We start from the raw sequence: 22,453 nt of genomic DNA, 5'->3' as shown, positions 1-22,453 counted from the left end.
TGCTTTGAACAGAGCTGTCACACCTCGGGCTGTGGCGATCTGTTTCATTCCCTTTGACAGCCTATGGAGTGTAGGGATGTGTGACACACAGCAGGGGTGAGGTGCTTACTGCAGCCATTAGGCAAATGAAGATATGGCCATCTGTTTCTCTTTTTACAGCGGGCCATGGACATCTTGGGCTTCCTTCCTGACGAGAAGTATGGATCTTATAAACTCATTGGAGCCATCCTGCACTTTGGAAACATGAAATTTAAACAGAAACCCAGAGAAGAGCAAGTGGAAGCAGATGGCACAGAAAGTAAGAATTGCTTTGAGGCCGTGGCATATATTCTGTTCAAATCCCTGAGCCCAGCCCTGCTCCCTTTTCCTTGCAGTTACCTTGCCTCTTAGATTTTGAAAACATTGAAACTGATCAGCAATCTCCCTCAATTGTTTCTCCTCAAAATTCTTCTCTTAACCATCATTCTGATGTATAATTCCAATATTTCAGAATGAGAAGCTTTCCTTAATTATTGACAATGCTAGTAAATTTGCTAAATTTGGGTACTATAGGATTAACTAGGAGAAAGCCCTTCTGTCAGCACATAGTCTGCTGAGAAAAACAGAGAAAGGAGGAAATTACCAGAAGATGTATTAAATGACATAATGGAGGTGTGAACAAAGATCTTTAGAATTCCCAAAGTAGAGTTTCCATTGGGTTGAGAGTACAATGGCTTCATTTCCCTTTGTTTTATATTCACATTAAAACATCTATATTCTTGGGGCACCTGGGTGGCTCAGTTGGTTAAGCGTCCCGTCTGACTTCAGCTCAGGTCATGATCTTGTGGTTCATGAGTTCGAGACCCACATCAGGTTCTGTGCTGATAGGTTGGAGCCTGGAGCCAGCTTCAGATTCGGATTTTCTCTCTCTGCCCCTCTCCCCCCACTCTCAAAAATAAATATTTAAAAAAAAACTTTATAGTCTTGCCTGCTTACCAAAAAAATTTGAGGCATCCTCCTTATGAAAAGAAGGAAGCAGGGCACCTGGGTGGCTCAGTTACACGTCCAACTCTTGATTTCAGTTCAGGTCGTGATCTCACAATCAGTGAGACTGAGCCCTGTATGGGGCTCTGACCTGACTGCATGGAGCCTGCTTGGAATTCTCTCTCTCCCTCTCTTTCCCTCTCTCTCTCTCTCTGCCCTTCCCCCACTCATTCACATTCTCTCTCTCTCAAAATAAATGAATAAGCTTTAAAAAAAAAAAGGGAAGGAAGCATAGTTATTATAATTATTTCATTTAATACTAAAATTCCTGGCTGCTAAAGCAAAAAAGAGAAAACCCATTCATTCAAATCTTTCAACAAGTAATTTCTTAAACTTTTTTGTTTTCGGGGCGCCTGGGTGGCGCAGTCGGTTAAGCGTCCGACTTCAGCCAGGTCACGATCTCGCGGTCCGTGAGTTCGAGCCCCGCGTCAGGCTCTGGCCTGATGGCTCAGAGCCTGGAGCCTGTTTCCGATTCTGTGTCTCCCTCTCTCTCTGCCCCTCCCCTGTTCATGCTCTGTCTCTCTCTGTCCCAAAAATAAATAAACGTTGAAAAAAAAATTAAAAAAAAATTTTTTTTTGTTTTCAATTGTGCTAAAATATCCATAACATAAAATTTACCATTTTAACTGTTTTTAAGTATATAGTTCAGTGACGTTAAGTGCATTCACATTGTTGTACAACCATCACCATGCTTCATCTCCAGAACTTTTTTCATCATCTGAAGCTGAAATTCTGTACCTATTAATAATTCCCTATTACCCCATTTTCTGAATCCCTGTCAACCATTAATCTATTTTCTGTCTCTATGAATTTGCCTACTCTAGGTATTTAGGTAAGTGAAATCATACGGTATTTGTCAGAATTTCTATGTCTGGCTTATTTCACTTAGTATAATGTCTTCAAGATTCATGTTATAGTATATGTCAGAATTTCATTCCTTTTTAAGAAATGAATAATATTCCGTTGTATATATATTTCACATTTTGTTTATCCATTTATCCATTTACAGACACTTGAGTTGCTTCTACCTTTCACTACTATGATTAATGCTACTGCGAACATTGGTGTTTAAATATCCATTCAAGTCCCTGATTTCAATTCTTAGAAAAAAAAAAATTATAATAGCTATCCTAATGGGTATAAAGTAATATCTTCTTGTGGTTTTGATTTGCATTTCCTGATGATTAGGCATGTTGAGGATTTTGTCATGTGTTTATTGGCCATTTGGATATCTTCTCTGGAAAAATATTAATTCAAGTACTTTGCCCATTTTTGAATTGGGTTGTTTGTTTTTTACTTGTTTAATGAATAATTTTTGAGGCCAGTCTGTGCCAGGGGCTGTTTTGGTGCTCAGGATATACCTGTGCACATGAGATCATCCCTGTCCTGACTACCTAGTGTGGGAGATAGACCATTATACATAAGCAGACAAACATACATGAAGTCATAATGAAAAAAATAAAGCAGAGTAGAAGAATAAAGCATAATTGGGATTTGAAGGTTCTTGTAGGTAGTCAGAAAATCCCCTCAGGAAAGAGAACACTTGAGCACAGATGAGAATGAAGTGAAAGAATGTGACCTGATGCTTGTGTAAACATCTTATGTTAACATATTAAAATGTGCTTTTGTGACATCTTATTTTGTTGCTTTTTTTGTTGTTGTGTTTTTGTTTTTTTGTTTTGTTTTGTTTTTGCTTTTTACACTCTTTGAAACAGGTTTTTTGAAGAATTGTTCTCATTATGAAAGCTAGGCATACTTATTTATCATAAAATACATACAAGAAAATGATGTACATAATATCCTCCAATCTCCCCAGTGGTTCCTTCTCAAAGTCTTTGCTGGACTGTCCTCATCTTTCCCACTTGTAAATGCTATAGAGATACTGGGCTTGATCCTTGAATCTTTTCTGATTTCTTAGGTGGTCATCTCAAATTCAACCTGTGTAGAATTAAATTCTTCATCTCACCCCGCCCCTGCTCTTCATTTCTCTTCATTTCTCAGTTTTTAGTAAATGTCAACTGGATTCTCTCAGTTGCCCTAACACTTAGCATCATCATGAACTCCTTTGTCTCTGCCTTGCTGTATCTACCTTTAAATATGTATAAAACTCATAACTACTTACACACCATGATCATGTCTACTGTTAGCATCTAGCCCGAGGCATCATTTCTTACAAGATTATTGAAATAGCTTCTTTATTGGTCTCCCTGTCTTCACTCTTGTCTCATGACTGATAGGTCTGCACAGAACAGCCAATGGTGACTCTTTCATAGTGTAAGTCCATTCATGCCCTCTCCTTGCTCTAGACTCACTAATAGCTCCCATGTTACTTAAAATAAGCCCCAAGTTCCCTTCATAGACTCATCCTCTGTGATACCTCTAAATCTCTCTAATCCCACCTCCTACTGTGATACTGTGACTTTTTTTGATATTGTGATTTTTAATAAAAAATTACATTTTTTATTAACTTTTTATTAAACTCAAGTTTCTGGCACAGAATTCTTAAAACTTTTGGAATTTTCTAAGTGATGAGAGCAATAAAGGTGCTTTTGTTATGTTAATGAGTCGACTTTTGGACTGTAACTAAGGATGGGAGCTGGTCACCATTGGAACTAACCAGGTGGTTAGAGAGATGGAACTTTCAGTCCCACCTCCAACAGGGGAGAGGAGAGAGGCTAAAGATTTAGTTCCATCACAATGACCAATGATTTAATTAGTCATGTCCATGTAGTGAAGCCTCCATAAAAACCCAAAAGGACAGGTTTAGAGAGCTTCTGGGTTGGTGAACATATGGAGATTTGGGAAGACAGTGTGTGTTTAGGGCATGGAACCTTTGCACTCTTTTTCTATACCTTGCCCTATGCCATCTATTCCATCTGGCTATTCCTGAGTGATTTGTTTTTATAATGAATTATTGATATAGTAAGTAATATATTTCCTTGAATTCTGTGAACCCCTAGCAAATTAATTGAACCTGAAGAGAGGGTCATTGGAACCACGGATCTACAGCCTGAGTCGGTAGCCCAAGAGACAACCTGGATTTGTCATTGTCATCTGAAGTGGAGGAGGGGGAGAATAGTCTCATGGAACTGAACCCATGCAATCTGATGCTATCTTCAGGTAGAATTGAGTTGAATTGTAGGACACCCAGCATAGAACACCCAGCTGGTGTCACAGAATTGCTTGGTGTGGAATCATCACCACCCCCACTACCAACCTATGTCCCCGAAATAGGGTACAGAGACTTCATCTACCATTTCCCCTTCTGTCATTCCCTTCATTCAGCCCTACTGGTCTGTTGGCTCTTCTTAGAGCATAGGAGCTCCTTGTTTCAGGACTTTTTCATGACTTCTCCTTCCATCGGGAGCTCTTTTTTCCTAGGCATCCTCATGGCTTACTCCCTCATTTTATTAAGGTGTTTTCTTCAGTGGTGACTTCCCTGACCACTCCCGCTGCCTCCTGATCACTCTCTTTCTCCTTAACCTGAATATTTTTCTTCATGTCATTCATACAGCTATTTTTTATTGACCAACAGGGACTTAATTTGGTGTGTTCAGTGCTGTGTTTCTGGGTTTTAAAAAAGTGCCTGGCACATGATTATTTGTTTAAAAAATCCTACTTACTCAGGGACAATCACTGCTAATGCCAGAGGACACATCTTTCCTGTGTTTTTATAGTTGAATATGCACAGAAAACTTTTTTAAACAAAATATATATGTTCATGCTTTTCATGTTTCATTCTAGAGTTTTTCACTAAATTATATGTGAACATCTTCCGTATTTTCTGCAATAACTTTTTAGATGGTTATAAAGCGTCCCATGTATGGATAATTAGTTTAAATATTTCTTATTGAATAATTTATTTCCAGATTTTTACCATCATGAACAAAATTTTGGTGAACACCCTTACAAATTCAAAGATATATATAATTTTCTCAGAATAAACTTCTAAAAGTAAATTTTTCTCTCAAGCTGCCCTATGTTTTGCCATTTATATTCCTATTAGCAGCTTTGAGAGTAACTTTCTCACTGTGTTCACTAACATTAACAGTTCTTTCTCTTGCCAAATAGCCAAGTTTTGTTTTTTATTTAAATATTAATAAAGTTAATTTTTGTGTGTTCAGACGCATTTGCATCATTTCTTTTTCAGATTTTTATTTCCATCCTTAGCCCACTTTTAAATTGAGCACATTTTGGGGGGTGTGTGGGTGGTTCCCTCAGTTGGGCATCCAACTCTTTTTTTTTTTTTTTTAATGTTAATTTTTCTTTTTGACAGAGACGGAGACAGAGCATGAGCGGGGGAGGGGCAAAGAGAGAGGGAGATACAGAATCGGAAGCAGGCTCCAGGCTCTGAGCTGTCAGCACAGAGCCCGACGCCGGGCTCGAACTCACAGACTGTGAGATCATGACCTGAGCCGAAGTCAGATGCTCAACCGACTGAGCCACCCAGCACCCCTACAACTCTTGATTTCAGCTCAGGTTGTGATCTCCCAATTTGTGACATGGAGCCCCATGTCAGGCTCTGCCCTGACAGCATGGAACCTGCTTGGGATGCTCTCTCTCTCTGTCTTTCTCTCCGTCTTCTCTTTCTCTCTTCCCCTCCCCAGCTCATGCTCTCTCTCTCAACATAAAAAATAAACATTAAAAAAAACTGAACATTTTTGTTGGAAACAATCGACTTTCTCACTGATTTCTTAGGGCTCTTAATCTATTAAGCGTTGGTGATTTTTTTCCCCAATTAACCACAGAGGGAGGATTGAAGGAGCTGGACAGATGGACAAGAGGGTGGAAAGAGAGAAGGCACCTAAACTGAAGGGGGCATTCTTGCCTTTGCCTCTTTCTTGAGTGCCAACCCCACATTCCTAACTTCCTATGGCATAATCACCTGGTATCCTAAACTGTGTGGCTAAAACTCATTGTATTCTCGTCTCCTCCCACGAGACCTCTTCCTATTGACTTCTCTATTTGTATTCATGCTCTGCTCTTCTCTCCACTTCTCAGGTCAGAACCTCTTAGTCAAGTTTCTCAGTCTTTTTTTTCCCTTTCTTATTACCAGTTTAGACCATCAGCACTTTGCATGTTGGCATCTTGCGGTGGGTTCACTTTCTTTCTACTCTTCCTGCTCTGGTCTGTCTTGCACACCTGCACAAAATTAATCATTGTGAAGCCTGACTCTATGCCATTGCTTTGCTAAAAGTCCCTTTACTGTTTCTCCATTATTTAATGAATACCTTATAGTGAGTGGCATCAGATGTCTTCTGTGACCAGAAATCACCCGCTTTTCTGTTTATTGCTCACTCCCTGACTTTGTGGTCCAGTTTGACCAGGCATGCTCTGGCCTGCTGCAGTGCCTGTAAGTCATGCTGATCTGTCTCAGGTATTCTTGTTCACCTGCATTTGCCTATTATTATTAAAAAAAAATTTTTTTAACGTTTATTTATTTTTGAGAGAGAAACAGAGCACAAGTGAGTGAGGGGAAGACAGAGAGGGAAACACAAAATCCAAAGCAGGCTTCAGGCTGTCAGCACAGAGCCCAATGCAGGCCTTGAACTCATGAACAGTGAGATCATGACCTGAACCAAAGTTGGACACTTAACCAACTGAGCCACCCAGGTGCTCCTCCTGTATTTGCCTATTAAACCATTCTCATCTTTCAAGGCTCAGATCAAATACTATTTCTTTTTGAAATCTTCCTTGGTCAGATAGTCCTAAGGGATTCCTTCCTCTTTCAAACTTTCCTAATAATCGGTTTCTTTGTCTTTGATAAGAAGTTGTTTTACTGACTTGTTATTTTTTTCTGGTTTATTTACTTTCATGGATTATAAACTCCTTGATGCCCAAAATTTTTTGTCTTGTTTATCTCTCTTGCTACAGCATCTAGCACTTAGGCCTTGCACATAGTAAGTGCTTAGTAAACTTTATTCAATAGTAATAGCGAAATGTGAACAGCTCAGAAATCATATTAGAACCCTACTTGAAAGGCTAACAATTAAATGTCATTCTTCTAACCCCTCTTTACATTAGCCAGGATTGACAAAACTGGATTTTGTTCCTTTCTTTATATCTGGTTGTTTACATATGGGACTGAACTGGGATGAAATTGTAAAGTTGGAAAAGATTGCCTTTGGTTTTTCTCTACCCTCTTACTTGTTTCCAGGTAAAGCCAGACTTTGTTCTACCTTCTTGACTTCAAAATGTACTTACTAAACCTGGTTACCATTCTTCAGAGAATAGTTTTCCAATTTGGCTGCACATTGGACTCACCGGCGAGCTTTGAAATTTCTGAAGCTCAGCCCTCACCCAGACCAAAGAAAACTAATCATGGGTATAAGTATAGGCATCATTGTCTTTTTTACAACTTACCAGGTGACCCCACTGTGCAGCCAAGTTTGAGGACCACTATAATATGGACTGTGTTCTCAAATCTTCATGTATGTCAGAAGCACCTGGGGAACATGATAAAAACAGGTCCAGACCCAACCACCTTCAGCAAGCTCAGTCCTTTGTACCTTTATGAGCTCTCCGGGGTATTTTGATTCATGCCAATGTGTGAGAACACCTGCTCTAGCTAAACATTGCCTCTCCCAGGTAAGACCAGACAGCCTAATTAACAATCCCTGGGTTTATTCACAAGGTCCTGGGGCATGATGGTGGGAATTTCATAAAGCCTCTTTTCAGAACATATCAGTTTACATGATGAAAATGTGTTTACAGACCTTGCTTTGTCATAATATCATTTCCTGACTGTCTGATGGATATTTATTCATAGATTTAAACTATTTTCATCTTGGTTGTGAAACTTTTAGTGCAAATGAAGTCACTTATTTTTTAGAGCAAGATGATGAGTACTGTTTTCTGTCTAAACAAAACAAAACACAACGAAAAACTGAAGAATGTGTAATATCCACCTGTAGGATAAATGCAAGGTATACCATTTCTCTGTAGACACTTGGCTGTCTCTGGAGTGGGTGGCAAATAATTCTGTAATGTTGGATGCTATTTCTGTTAGAGCTTAAGGTGGGATACTGTACAGAGAATTTGAGTTTCCTTTGTTCATGGATAAAAATAGACTCAAAAGACTGTCCTTAACACTGGAAAAAGGAGGTATGAGTTTGAGACTATTATTACCTGTATTGTCCATCTGAATGCTTCCAAAGCTCAGAAAACTGAACTCCTATCTTTTTTTTTTTTTTGAACAGATATTATAGGAACTGTTCATTTTTCACCTTGTCAGTTAGAATTCATTTCCACTCAGATTCATCAGGCACATTACATTTCTCTTTTTTAAAATATTTTTTAATTCTAGGTCATGTGCTCTTTAAAGTTTCTTCCAGTGCAAAAAGGCTAGGATTCTGATCCATCGGATTCTCAACTTGAAATAATCATGCTTTTGTCTCCAAATATGGCACTCTTAGCAGGGATATCTCAGCATAGGATGAGCACGTCTGCTCTACTTTTGATTTCCCATTTATTTCCCCAAATAGGCTTTGCATTTTGAAAGGTTTCATAGCAACTGAGTACCTGGGCCATTATCTCTGACATAGAGTAGGTGTGTAGCCTGTAGAAATGTATGTATAATATATATTGATCTTAGTTAATAAGAAAATAAATATTTCAAGCTTTTTAATCCTTTGTGAAAGTTTCAAAGGCCCACAAAAGGAAATGGATATAGTGAATACAAGTGACATACAGTTCTCTAATTGTTTTTTGTTTTTACTTTACTCCCCATTTCTGGTTATTGCTCAGGAAATTTTTTTACTCCTTAGTGAAGTAATGAAAGACTGCATTTTCACCTCTTGTAAGACATTATTTCATAAAGTGACTACATCAGATATACTAGCATATCTCAGAATTCATATATAAATGTAAGGTATAGCAGAGGGGTTAGATGAGCAAAATATTCCTTTGGCTTGACAACTAAAGAAATCTATAATTGGAGTGTGCTTATAACTTTTTGCCTGTGGCATTCTTTCGTATTGTCATTTTTTAACACATGATGTGATACATGTTTATTCTTTCTTCCCCACTTTCCTTAGAAAATGGAAGCACTGATTTAGAATAATGCCAATTGTGTGGGTTGTAAGTATATTTGTTGGGCAGCAGAGGGCACTATGGAGCAAACAGAGACGGTAGGAAAAGAAAGGTTTTGTTTTGTTTTTAATTTTTTTAATGTTTATTTATTTTTGAGAGAGAGACAGAGCGCGAGTGGGGGGAGGGACAGAGAGAGATGGAGACACAGAATCTGAAGCAGCCTCCAGGCTCTGATCTGTCAGCACAGTACACGGGGCTCAAACACATAAACAATAAGATCATGACCTGAGCCAAAGTCGGATGCTTAACCCACTGAGCCACCCAGGCGGCCCAAAAAGAAATGTTTTTGATAAATTCAAGTATCCTGGCTTATGTTGATTATTGGTGGTTGTCTTGAAATATCAAATTGCTTGCCCAAGTCCCTGTTTCATTGAAAGAACCTACACATGCATATGTAGATAGGGAAAATAGGCAAATAATAAAGATGAGATTTTTCCTGTGTGTCAAGTATTTTGTTTTAGAAGAGGGCCAGGACGAAGAAATAGATTTCTTTTTACAACTGAGGTGTAATTCACATACCATAAAATTCACTCATTTAAAGTATACAGCTCAGTGAGTTTTATCATACTCACAAGATTGTGTAATTATTACCACTATCTAATTCCAGAGCATTCAATTACTTCAAAGAGCCCTATTCTACACCTGAAACTAATATTACACTGTGTGTTAACTAACTGGAATTTAAATAAAAATGTGAGAAAAAAAAAACAGAAAAAGAATCCTGTACCCATTGGTACTTACTCCCTAGTCCCTTCTCCCCCTAGCAACCACAGGGGCTACTTTCTGTTCTTTGAATTTGCCTGTTCTGGACGGTTCATATGACTGGAATCACACAATGCGTGGCCTTTTGTTTCTGGCTTCTTTCACTTAGCATAACGTTTTCAAGTTTGCCATATTGAAGCATGCTTCAATACTTCATTCCTTTTTTATAGCAGAAAAAGTTTCCATTGTATTTATATACAGAATTTTGTTTATTCATTGGTTGATGGACATTTAGGTTTTTTCCACTTTTGACCATTATGAATAATATTGCTAGAAAGATTTGTGTGCAATTTTTGGTGTGAACATATGTCTTCACTTCTATTAGGTATATACCCACCAGTAGAATTTCTGGTTCCTAGATTAACTATTGAATTTTTCAGTAGCTCTCAAACTGTTTTCCATAGTGGCTCTACCATGTTACATTCCAACCAACAATGTATGCAGGTTCCAATCTCTCTACACCTTCACCAACTCTTGTTATTACCTGTCTTTTTGATTATAGCAAGGCTAGTGGGTGTGAGGTGGCATTTCATTGTGGTTTGATTTGCACTTCCAAGAAGTAAAGTCTTCTAAACATTTCAGATTCAAGGATTTTATTTCAAAACTATAGTCTACCTTGCTATACAGGTCTGAACATACCTTCCTTTTGTCCTCTGGGGAGTTAGTTTGTTTGGCTATAATTGAATGAATTTAAATAGTGTTTTCTCTTCCCTCTCCCTCCCCCTTCCTTCCTCCCACCTTCTTCTCTCCCCCTTTCCATCCAACCCTTCCTTCCTTTCTTCTGACCAGATGCTGACAAAGCTGCTTTCCTCATGGGCATTAACTCTTCTGAGTTGGTGAAGGGCTTGGTCCATCCTAGAATCAAAGTTGGTAATGAATATGTTACTAGAGGTCAAACTGTAGAACAGGTAAGGTGACATTTCCAGAGCATTATGACTCTATGATCTTGTAATAATTGTATACATATTGTACTTGTTATTTTTCAGCTTCTGATATTGTCTGCAACAAGAGCTTCTATAAAAAAGCAAGTAAGAGCTACTGTGATGAGTATTCGGGATGTTTTCACTTGTGATGCATACCACAGTAAATGGTCTTGTGTTAAGAATCTTTCCAGATTCTTAATATACTGTTTGACAGTTTTCCTGTAGGTAACAAGTCTCTTGGTAGAAGTAGGCAAGCCCTTTACTTGTGATCAACGTCTTTCTTGTCCAGCTCAAGAAGCTTTCAAAGCCATTAATTTCCAATATGAACAAAACTGGTAAATTGGCACCCCTCACGCATTTGGAATATTGACTCTTTAGAGTAACAGACACATTAGTTGAGAAAGAGTTTTAAAATATAGGCTGAAGTTAGTATTTGAAGGAGGGGTGTTGAGAGCAGAAATGAGAGATGGAAGGTCATGTAGGTTTTGTTGTGCATCCAGGAGAATCTTTTAATGATAGAATAACAAGTACTCTCAGGACTGCTGATCCAGAGGCTTTGTCAGAATGCAGTAAGTGTTCCCAGGGCTGCCGGGTAATGAGACCATCTAAGTATGCCAGTGCATTTTAAAATAAAAATTTACATCTATAACGCCTGTTAGTCAATATGCGATACCATGCTGCAGTAACACATATGCACTGAAATCTCAGTGACAGCAAAATAAACATTTATTTCTGACACCAAGTCCAGTACAGGTTGGATGGCCTTCTTCCGCATTGTAGTTAGGCCACCTGGAACACCTGGCCTCCAGAGTTGCCACGCAGGGGGGAAAGATGGTTTGTGGAGAGACTGCACCCACCTTAACTGTTTGGGGCAGTGATCACACTTTCACTAATCGTCCCTTGGTGAAAATGAGTCAAATTATCCCCTTAGCTACAGGTATGGTAGCTTCCTGGAAAGAGAGAATGGTATGATCACACATAGTATGGATGAAGCACTCGCAGGCATTGATTCTTTCTTTTCTGGCAACAATACTCGGAGGTAAATAGAGGAATACTTAGGTTTTCCCGGTTGGAGAATCTGAGGCTTAGGGAACATAAGTAACACTGCAAAGGACACACAGCTCATATCCAGGTGACATTTAGACTGTCTTACTTTACATACATTTTGAATCTGAAAATGAGATAGACAAATGTACAAATTTGTGATAGAAGACAGTTAATCTGATGACAATAAACTCTATTTTTGGCATATTAAAGCATCTGGTGTGACTATGTTATGTAAAACCTTTCCACAATTTCCTTGCTTAGTTTACTCTATAAATCAATAATTCTACCTCTATCATAATACTATACTGAAACAATTAGTCTCCATTTTTGTTCTCCCTCGTCACTGGAGCTCCTTGAGGCCATGGACTGCGATGAATTCATTTTGGTACCCTTGGCATCTAGCACAGTGCTCTCCAAGCAGTAGGTGCTCTGTACACATTAAGATAAACTAAATATTGAGCTGAACTTGAACCATGATCAGCAGGACAAGTAGTTGAACTCTTTGTCATAGTGAAGTTAAGGGTGCTTGGCAGTTTCTTGCTTTTTAACACATTTACCACAACATGCATGCATGATGTGCTATGATTATAGAACAGGGACTCGCTCTGTATAAAACTAATGAGCCCAGAGGAGCACTGAAATCAAACCTTCTGCTCTTTAATACCGTGTTCTCAGGAACTGAGTTACCACCAGCCTTCACTATAATAGAACCAGTGAAGCAAGCTAATGTATTATTATCCAACATAAAAAAAAAAAAAAAAAACACTCCTCATCTTCCGTCCTCTCTCTGTTTCTCTTTCTCTTGCTCCTGGAGAGAGAGTAGGGAAAGCACCCTGTAAGGCTTTTCTTTTCTTAGGGATTTTACTGACTTTATAGAGACAATTGCCGCTGCTAAGAATAGAGATGTATATATTCTGTTGATGACAATTGCAAAAGATGGCAGAAATTCTTGCAGTGTTAACACTTACAAAATTTGCTTCCAGCTCTGATGCTGACTAACTCTGGGACCTTGGTCAAATATCTTCACCTCTCTGAGCACCCAGAAAAGAGGCTGAATCCCTCTGTGTCTCAGGGGAGGGGTGACTGGCATCTGAATGGGATGGTCCTTCAGATGTGAGCATGTCTGACACATGGTAGGGGTTTTGCATTCCGGCTTCCAGGTGCTGAATGCCAGTAGCACAGTCATGACGGCAGCTGAAAAATGCCCTCTCAAGTTTCAAATGCGTTCTTTCTTCAGGGGCAGGTACCATCCCAAATCGAGAGCCACCACACATGATTATTCAGAACTAAGGTCCTTCAGATCTAGTATTTTATGGTTCCATGAGAGTTCTAACTATGCCTCTTAGAAATAAGTTGTTTTAATTTTATATTTTAATTTATTAAACAATTTTTTTAACATTTATTTTTGAGAGAGAGAGAGACAGAGAGACAGAGCACGAGTGGGGGAGGGGCAGAGAGGAAAAGACACAGAATTGCAAGCAGGCTCCAGGATCTGAGCTGTCAGCACAGAGCCCCACATGGGTCTCGAACCCACAGATTGCGAGATCATGACCTGAGCTGAAGTCGGGCACTTAACCGAGTGAGCCACGCAGGTGCCCCAGTTGTTTTAATTTTTAAGAGTTTAATAATGATTTAAAAATCACAATAATCAGTAACTACTGACTATGTGCTGAGTGCTTTGTATGGATATCCCATTCAATTGAACAGCAAGCCTGCAAAATTGATCTTATGTATATTTCCCTTTTTATAGTCAAAGATGGTGAACCTTACAAAAATTAACTCTTCAAGGTAATGTAGCTAGTAAATCCTGGAGTGAAGATGAGGAAGTAGTAAGAGTGGAAAGGAAACAGGAGAGTGGGAACCAACATTTATTGGATAGCAAATGCCAAATGTTGTGTTACATACATTTACATGCTCCGTCTCATTGAGTGTCTCCCAACAACTCTGGCAGATGCGTATTTTAATATTAATAAGTTAATGTTAAATTAATAAATTAATAAAAATCATATTTTAATATTTAAAAAGGCAGGGATCAAAGTGGCCACAAATGTGGCTCTTTGACTCCATTTCTTTTTGGTAGTTTTTGTTCTATCCTGTGATACTGCTCCTCAGTGATCAAAGTCTTCTGCGAGGTTATTTGAAAAAGAGCTAAGGAATGAGTTCATGTAGTCCCTGAAAAGTGGAAGTGTAGGTCCTGCTGTGTAATTCCTCTTTATTGGATAGAAAAGGATGAAAATGATTAATTATTGAGCAGTATCTTGGCTTCTTGGTTTCATTGAGCAGACGCCATATCGTCTAATTCCTCCCTTGACTACATCTTCAGGCTTTCTTCCTGTTTCTTCACTACTCTCCACCCCTGGCCAGTTTCTCTCCCACTCCCATTTCCGAACATTTAGGGAATTAAAAAGGGGTGAGCAAGTTCATCATGTTCTTTTTAAAGTTTCAATGCGACTGCTGTAGACAGAGAATGATTTCCTCAGTGCTCCAGAGGATAAAACCCTTCTTGGTGCTTTATCTGTGCGGGTGTGCTCTTGATGCCAATAATAAAAAGCAGTGATGCCATCCGGCTTATGGATCACTGTGGAAATGACTCAAGATAACTGATCAGAGAGTGGGTGGCTCATAACTAAATCACCACCAGACACCAACAGGCTCCTGCTGTGTGCTCTCTCCTGGGCAGCTGAAGGATGGATGGGCTAGGCCTATTTTAAATGTTAAGTGCTCGGAGCCCATTCTGCTTCCAGGCTTGGAGACCGTCCGGCTGAAATTCACTCCTACCTGGGGTCTATCAGAAACCTGTTACTATCGCAGCACTTTTGCATCATGGAAGTAGGATCTGCATTTACACACCATCAGTCGGCACTGAGGTTGGAGCTCTCCCCAATAGGTTACGTTAGAGCCTTTGCCACACACCTCCAGGAAGGGGAAATGCAGCCTGAGTTTTCCAGTAGGAGAACCTGGGTCAGATTGATGCGCTAAATCGCCATTCTCCCTACAGGGAGTTGAGAGCAACCCTGGGAACTGATAGAATAAAGAACGTGGAAGCTGAGCCTAGAAAGAACCTTCAAGAACATTATTCAGGGGAAGATACTGGAATCCAGAGAGAGTAGGTCACTTGCCAAAGGCTACAAAATTTCTTAACAGCAGCAGCAGGTAAGGGCTAGGCATTCCAGACTCCTAACCTACTCTACCAGTGTTTTCCAAACTTTATGGTGCACAGGGGTCAGTGGAGGATTGTGTTAGAGTGCCAGTTCAGATTCATAGGTCTGAGACCAGATGCAGAGTTGCTGAGAGCTGGCATCTTTAACATGCTTCCGGGTGGTGCTGATGCTGCAGGTCTTAGGGCCACACTTCAAATAGCAAGGCTTTCAAATGCATTACCACTCTACCCCCTGGGGAGTTGGCCCTTTGCTAATAGAAACATTTCTCTCACAGGAGTGCCTGGTAAGGAGGCACTAGGCTGGCTTGCCTCTGTTTCCTCCCCCTTGCTTCCTTCTCCCTTTCTTCTCATTGTATTAAATTTCTCCTCCTGTATCATCTCAGCGGCACGCTAGAACCACAGAAAGTCAATAAATAGATCCCAATTTTGCTAGAAGGTGGTTGCTGGTAGAAAATGCCCAGGATTAAAATGGACACTGCTGGCAGATGTGAAGGCCTTTCAATGTGCTTTCCAGGTGATCTATGCTGTTGGTGCCCTGTCCAAGTCAATATATGAAAGGATGTTTAAGTGGCTGGTGGCACGGATCAACAGGGTGCTGGATGCCAGGCTGTCAAGGCAATTCTTCATTGGCATTCTTGACATCACTGGTTTTGAAATCCTTGATGTAAGTATATCTGGTTAAAATGAAGCCAATGCGTATTTATGAGGAGGTTAGAAAATGTGAATTGAACATCAGAAAATGGAGTCAAAGCATGATGAGTTTCATTCGCTGAAAACTTGAGAGCCACTCTGGTTGGAGAAGAGCTGTTTTTAATATTAATAAATGACAATAGTTATAATTAGTAGTATTAAAAATTCAGCCTTAAATAAAGGTAACTAGAAATAGAAGAGCCTTTTACGATTTTAAATTTTGATATCATTGTGTGTCATCTTATTGTCATAATGTTTAGTTTGCAGGTGTATTTTAAGGAGGTAAGGATTTAATTGAGGATTTGTTACTTACTGGGTCTATTTGCCATCATCTGATTGCGGTTATGATATTCTCTGTACATTTTTCCAAGTGGACCTCAATTTTATTTTATTTTTTTATTGAGGTATACTAGACAATTAAAAAACATATGTTTAAGGCATACAACGTGGTGACGTGGCACACATGTGCATTGTGAAATAAAGTCAAGTTAATTAATATAGCCATCACCTGGGATAGTTACCATTTGTTCAATTTTTCTTTTATCTCTTCTTCTCACCTAATCACATTTTCGAAGTATAACAGCCTAGAGCAACTTTGCATTAATTTTACCAATGAAAAATTACAACAGCTCTTTAATCAGCACATGTTTGTTCTGGAGCAAGAGGAATACAGGAAAGAAGGCATTGGCTGGGTGCCCTTCGACTTCGGTCTGGATTTACAAGCCTGCATAGATCTTGTTGAGAAGGTAATGCATGTTTTTCTCCTCGTTCATTTTCATTTAAGGAGAATGGTCCCTGTTTGCCGTATCGATCCATATCAGGACTCGGGCTCTGTCAGAGGATGGGAAGAAGGGCAGGAGAGCTCTGCACAGTTTCTCTTAATGGGCTTTGTGTGCAGCACCCGTGGCAACCTAACTCAACCCTCGTGTCAGTTGCCCTCCTCCATCATCTCCCGCGCAGATTGTCGGGACGCATTTGCTGCTTATGCATGGCCTCCACTGTTAATGCGTGAGCAAACTTGTCGAGATTAAAAATGGTCATGCTCTTGACTGGAAAAACACAGAGCTGAAAATATGAGCACTGTAGGGCCTGGCTGATTAATATAAGGTGAATGAGTAAACCCAAAGCAGCTTAACAAAATTTGGCAAATTAGCATGCAAACAAACAACTGTCATAAATCCTCAAGGCCACTACCTTGCAGGATGTAGTTTGTTCATTTAATTGGACAAGTACCAGTTAGTTTAAGTAATTTATGACAATACTTCATGGCTTATTAGTAAATTAGCTGCAGTGTATGGTTTCTGAATTCAGTGATGTTCCCATACTCTGAAATCTTTCCATGTGCTCTGGGAAAGATTAACTGAGTTTGCCTGGGGAATTAAGTATAAAGTTTTCGGTGGCTTTGTCCATGGCAGCATGCGTGGCGGCATGTCTTGCTATGACCGTGGATTGCAGTGAGTTCTGGAGCCAGGTCTGGGAAGTCCAAGGCCTACTGCTTTCAGTGTTCTGCACGCTCTCTTTAGCTAAGCTGTTGGCATCTGATTCTCAAAGACCCTGTCAGGAAGGAGATAGGGTGACTGACCTCTCACTGTCTTTGTGGGCCTCAGGTTTTATCGACCAGTGTCCCATCAACCTTACTTATTAGGCTTTAGATGAAACTACATCTTCCTTGAAAATAACCATTATTCCTAACAGGAATGGATGTCACATTGATTTTGTTTATTTTATAACCAGTGAACTTCGTCAGGGGAGGACAGGTTGATTAAAAAAATAATAACAATGATAATGACCCGACCTCTGAGCTGATCAAAATAATAATAATGATAATCATAATGGCCCACCCATGATGTAGTAAATGTTTGCTGGCGCTATTAAAGCTGTTTTCTGATTTCACTTCTGATGAGAAATGAAACTAAAGAACTGGACCTCCTCAAAGGGACAGATTCAGCTTTTGGCAATTGTCACCTGTAATATCTACTTACTCTGATTATGGCGAGATAACCACTTTCAGGCAGGAATGCGGGACATAGACATTATTCAGGTCTGGTTAGGTCTGTGAACATTACTGATTTTTTAGTTGATATGAAGCTCATTGTCTCATTTATTCCGGTCTCAGTTATTCTAAATAACACACTAGCAACATGGATGTAATTTCCTGTTGCATTTTCTACTGATACAATAAGATGAGAAAAAAAAAAAAAAAAAAAAAAAAAAAAACCCTGACCAGATGATAGAAGGAAAAGATAAGTCTTTGGCTTCCTACGAATGATTTCAAAGGTATTCAGGTCAGGCAAATGAGGAATACGAAAATCTTTCTTGAAATTATTCTATGTTTTGAAAAAACCCATTGAGCTGGTTCAGGCTACGTGAAGAAAATTTGTTGTAAATATTAATGTTGTACCAAACTTCTTGAAATAGAATAAATCGTGAGAAGTTTTCAAAATTCAAGAGAACTGAGATAAATCAACATGTACAAAATATCTTATAGCATGCATCTGTGTGTGCATAAAAGGAAGGGGGATTTTCAGACTTAAAAGTTTCAAATTTTTGTGTTTACCAAAAAGTTTGTCAAACTAAAAAGAATGTATTTCAACCCCATCTTTAATTGTTAACTTGGTCACCAAGCATACAGTGACCTCCTCTGTGTGTGTGTGTGTGTGTGTATGCAGTGAACAAATATATACAGTGAACAAATCTATTATAGGATTAGCTCACATTTCTTTTATTACCTGAAATATTCTAGTGTGTTTAGAACTAAAATATCAATAATTTTCATATTAAAGTATTAACATATATGACTACATATTATTTATGGTTTTGCAAAGGTATTGGTAAACAGATTCTTTCTATTATTCTTAAGACAAATACGTCCAAAACTATACATTTAAAATCTTCTTGCCCCTAGATTGTAGTCACCTTGAAAGACTACATCCATTTTCCAATAGTTCAGCCCTTTTGCAAAAAGTTCCTCATAGGATTGGGATTTGAATAAGGTTTTAGAATATTACCAGCTGTGAGAGAAAATTAGCTGCAGTACTGATCATTGTACCTGTTTGTATTACCTAGCTTGGTCATGTTTGTTTTTGTTTTTCTTGTTTTTTTCTTTTTTTAATCTTATTTGTTTCACTGGGCCTGAATAAATTTTTGTTGTTTCTCTACAGTGATTACAGTGATACAGTTTCTAAAATATTTTAAATCCTGGTTGCATCTTGGCAATATGTGTTGTTGCCTCCCAAGTGGGATTCTTTGGGTATGCTAAGTCTGATTTTATTATTATAGAATGAATCACATTAATATCTAGCTATCTCTTGTACACCCATGAGTATTTCCTTGAAACACATAACTCTAAGCTCTCTGTTACAACTCTTTCTGCCTGGCTACTGCCCACAGCAAAGCAGTCCACATCCCAGAGCTCAAATCTGGATGTTTTAGTGTTCACCTGTCAGTCAATTATGTAACAGAAATTTGCTGGGGACCTACATTTAGTCACCTTGGAACCTACTGTACTAAGGGTTGTGAGAAATGCAAACCAGAGGCATCATCCTGTCACTGAAGGAACTTAGGGTATCATCATTGGAAAGGCATCTTCTTAAGACTAAGACTTTTACTTTTTTGTTTTATTTAAACAAGTAAATTTATTTAACAACTACTTGCTTTGATCACTTCCTTGTTACCTTGCTGGTGAGGGAGGGATTGCTGCCCTGGGTTATAGAGATGGCTGAACATAGGACACCTGACCCTGGACAGGTGAGTTTGACAATAGCTTACTGGTCACATACACTCAGCCTGAAGAGGAAGGACACTGCATGCCAGGCAGGGTTACACAGTGGTTGCAGTATTGACAGAGTGAATAAGAGGGGCTGTGGGAGGCAGGCTTTATAGTAATAATAGGGTACGGTGACTATCACTTCTCAAGGGAGGATGCGATTGGCTTGTTTGAATAATTCCAAGGGCTGGCAGGGATCTGAAACCCATCACTCAAGGATAAGCAGGCACTGTGTCTAGTCCCATGATTAGGACAGTAGTTTGGCTAGCGGACCTCACTCACGGAGCAAAATGGAAAGGGGAACTTGCGATTAGGTCATCTGAAGCCCTCCCAGGCACACATATCAGGGCACACATAATGTTGGTCCTTAATTTCAGGCCCAATACCACACCACTGTAGAGAAGACTTTGAAGTAAGTCCTGTGGAAAACTTAAGCACTTGTTATAAGTAGCACTTGCCCTTAGAAAGTGTGCAGTCAAGCAGGAGATTTGTAAGTCTAATCAGTGTGAAAATATGTCTCAGTATAAATGCAGGAAAGGCACAAAGGCCCACAGAACTCCGAAGCACAGGAGTCCCCTCTGCCTGTGGGAATCTTGGAAGGCCAGGTAGGAAAGGGTATAAAATCTCAGCTGAATCTTAAGAAATGATTGTGATTTGGGGCACCTGGGTGGCTCAGTCTGTTGAGTATCTGACTTCGGCTCAGGTCATGATCTCACGGTTCGTGGGTTCGAGCCCCGCATTGGGCTTCGTGCTGACAGCTCAGAGCCTGGAGCCTGCTTCAGATTCTGTGTCTCCCTTTCTCTCTGCTCCTCCCCTGCTCACACTCTGTCTCTCTCCCTCTCTCAAAAATAAACATTAAAAAATTTTTTTTAATAAAAAAAGGAAATGATTATGATTTTAGCAGGTGAAGAGAGGAGGACAGTGAGCAGGTAAGGGACTAGCAAGACCAAAGGTAGAGAGGTAACTAAACAAAGGCCACATTCTGAAATTTTCAGTAGTCTAGTAGAGCACAGAACACACAGAAGGAAGTAGCTGGAAGAAAAAAAAGGAGGGTCAGCTTGTGAAGAGACTTGAAGTAATTTATACCTTATTTTTTGGCAGCGGGGAGCCAGAGAGGGCTTCTGCGATGGGAACAGAGCAGTCAGAGCTGCTCACGTTTGTTCTGTGGGTTTGTGTTTGATGTCTGGAATCGGAGGAAAGGCTAAGGTTAAGGCAGTTGGGGACAGCAGCACAGGTGAGAAGTAAAGAGGTCCTGAATCAGGACAACAGAAATGCAAATAGCAAGTAAGTGACAGACATAAAAGGAAGGAAGACCGGATTGATAATATTTGAAGAGGGAGAGGTGAGAACACTAATGTTCAGAGTCAGGGCAACTGACTCAAACCATTTAGTGTGCAATATAGGACATGTGATGCCACAGGGCAGCACATAATTACTTTTTTCCCTGACCTATTTGGAAATTAATTTACCGGAGGGCCTCATATTTATTAGAAGCTTTACACCTCCTGAGCACTGGAAAAATGGAGAAGACCCTGATGAAACAGTGTTTTTCCCCCTCAGTGGTTAGGCTGTTATATTTTGAGCTATGACATGTACTTGCTTAACATAAAGCTTCCATTCATCCAAAAATGGAAGTTGGCTTTATTAGATTCCCGGCAGAATGGCAGTCCTCATGGACAGAAGGTGACTGTTTGAGATGGGGACTGTCCCCCTTGTGAGGCATTGCCACAACCCTGCTGTTAACAGACACCATTGCAGGACATGCTTAAATTTTTAAATGATTCAGTCCAGTTTTCACTGAGGGTTGACCACATGCGTGGTAGGAAAATCTGTGTGCAAGATAGAATCCATGCCTCCAAAAGCTCACACCAGTGAATCGACTATTTAGTTTATCAGATTCTCCCTCCCCCTCCTCCTCCACCTCCTCCATGTTACGTACTTTGCCAAGAACCCACAAGGTCAGTGGTGCCAGGAGCAAAATGGGTGTCCGTTTCTATTAGACTAGTTTGCTGTCACTTAGAACACTTCACATAATTACTCACTGCATCATTCCCCACCTAGATGTTTGGGAGGAACGAAGATGTCCCAGAACTCTTCAGTACAAGAATTAGTAGTGAAATTGTTAATTACGTTTCCTGTAAAGTGCAGGTTTCAAGTCTATGAAAACATACACAAGATGTAGAAAACCACAGTCTGTGTATTACAACGGCAGACTCAGGTGGATCAAAAATACGATCTTTAAATATCTGGTGATCCACTACCTAGAAGCATTTGTATGGCTCAGGGAGAGCAATTTAGAACAAATTGTAAACTACAAACAAATTTCCTTTTAATATGTCACCCATCCAGAGCCTTGTCTCGGAGTTGGTGTGTTCTCTCTCCATGAAAACATTTAAGCATAAGCTAACCAGCTGTTTAGAAAGAAATTACAAAGGGAATTCAAGGAACTTTTAGGTGGGTTAGACCAGACTTTTAATGTCTTTCCCAAACCTGATAGTCTATGCTTCTTAGGTACAAAGTATTGGTAGGAAATCATGCAATCTATGCCTGTTGGGCCCAGGGGTCATGTTCTGTCTCAGCATTCTTATGACATCTTCTGCATACCTTTTGTCTGCTTTCTTGTACTCACATGCATATATTTATTTTGTCTTCTTGGTGAGATGCTCTGGAGCCACAACCCACGTATAACCCAAAACGTCTGGTACAGTGATTTATTCATAGAAGGCACTGCAAAAATATTTGTGGGGAGTAGACTAACGAATATACAAATACACTAATAGATATGCAAATATGAGAATCCTTGATTTTCCTTCCAAAACCTGTTTTTCTCTATATGTATGTACCTTATTTTGGTTCATGGCAGCATCCATTGCCCATTTTCTCAAGCCAAAAACCTGGTCATCGTTCTCTTTCTATCAAACCCCACGTTCTATCCACCAGCAGCAGACCTTGCTCTGCTTTTGAGCTATGTCATCTTTCAATGACTTCTGA

General features: G+C 39.6%; 1 protein-coding gene across 1 annotated transcript in view; it reads left to right on the top strand.

The window, feature by feature from the left end:
• Positions 1-22,453, top strand: part of MYH15 (myosin heavy chain 15) — a 152,079-nt gene that overhangs the window by 27,479 nt on the left and 102,147 nt on the right. The window contains exons 11-14 of the mRNA XM_040484426.1: positions 160-298; positions 10,666-10,784; positions 15,521-15,670; positions 16,272-16,442. Coding sequence (XP_040340360.1) covers positions 160-298; positions 10,666-10,784; positions 15,521-15,670; positions 16,272-16,442 — 579 coding nt within the window. The remainder of the gene's footprint in view (positions 1-159; positions 299-10,665; positions 10,785-15,520; positions 15,671-16,271; positions 16,443-22,453) is intronic.

The sequence above is a fragment of the Herpailurus yagouaroundi genome, unplaced genomic scaffold, assembly GCF_014898765.1.
Source record: "Herpailurus yagouaroundi ecotype Mexico unplaced genomic scaffold, PumYag 162, whole genome shotgun sequence".
Taxonomy (NCBI): Eukaryota; Metazoa; Chordata; class Mammalia; order Carnivora; family Felidae; genus Herpailurus; species Herpailurus yagouaroundi.
This window is presented reverse-complemented; position numbering and strand designations above follow the sequence as displayed.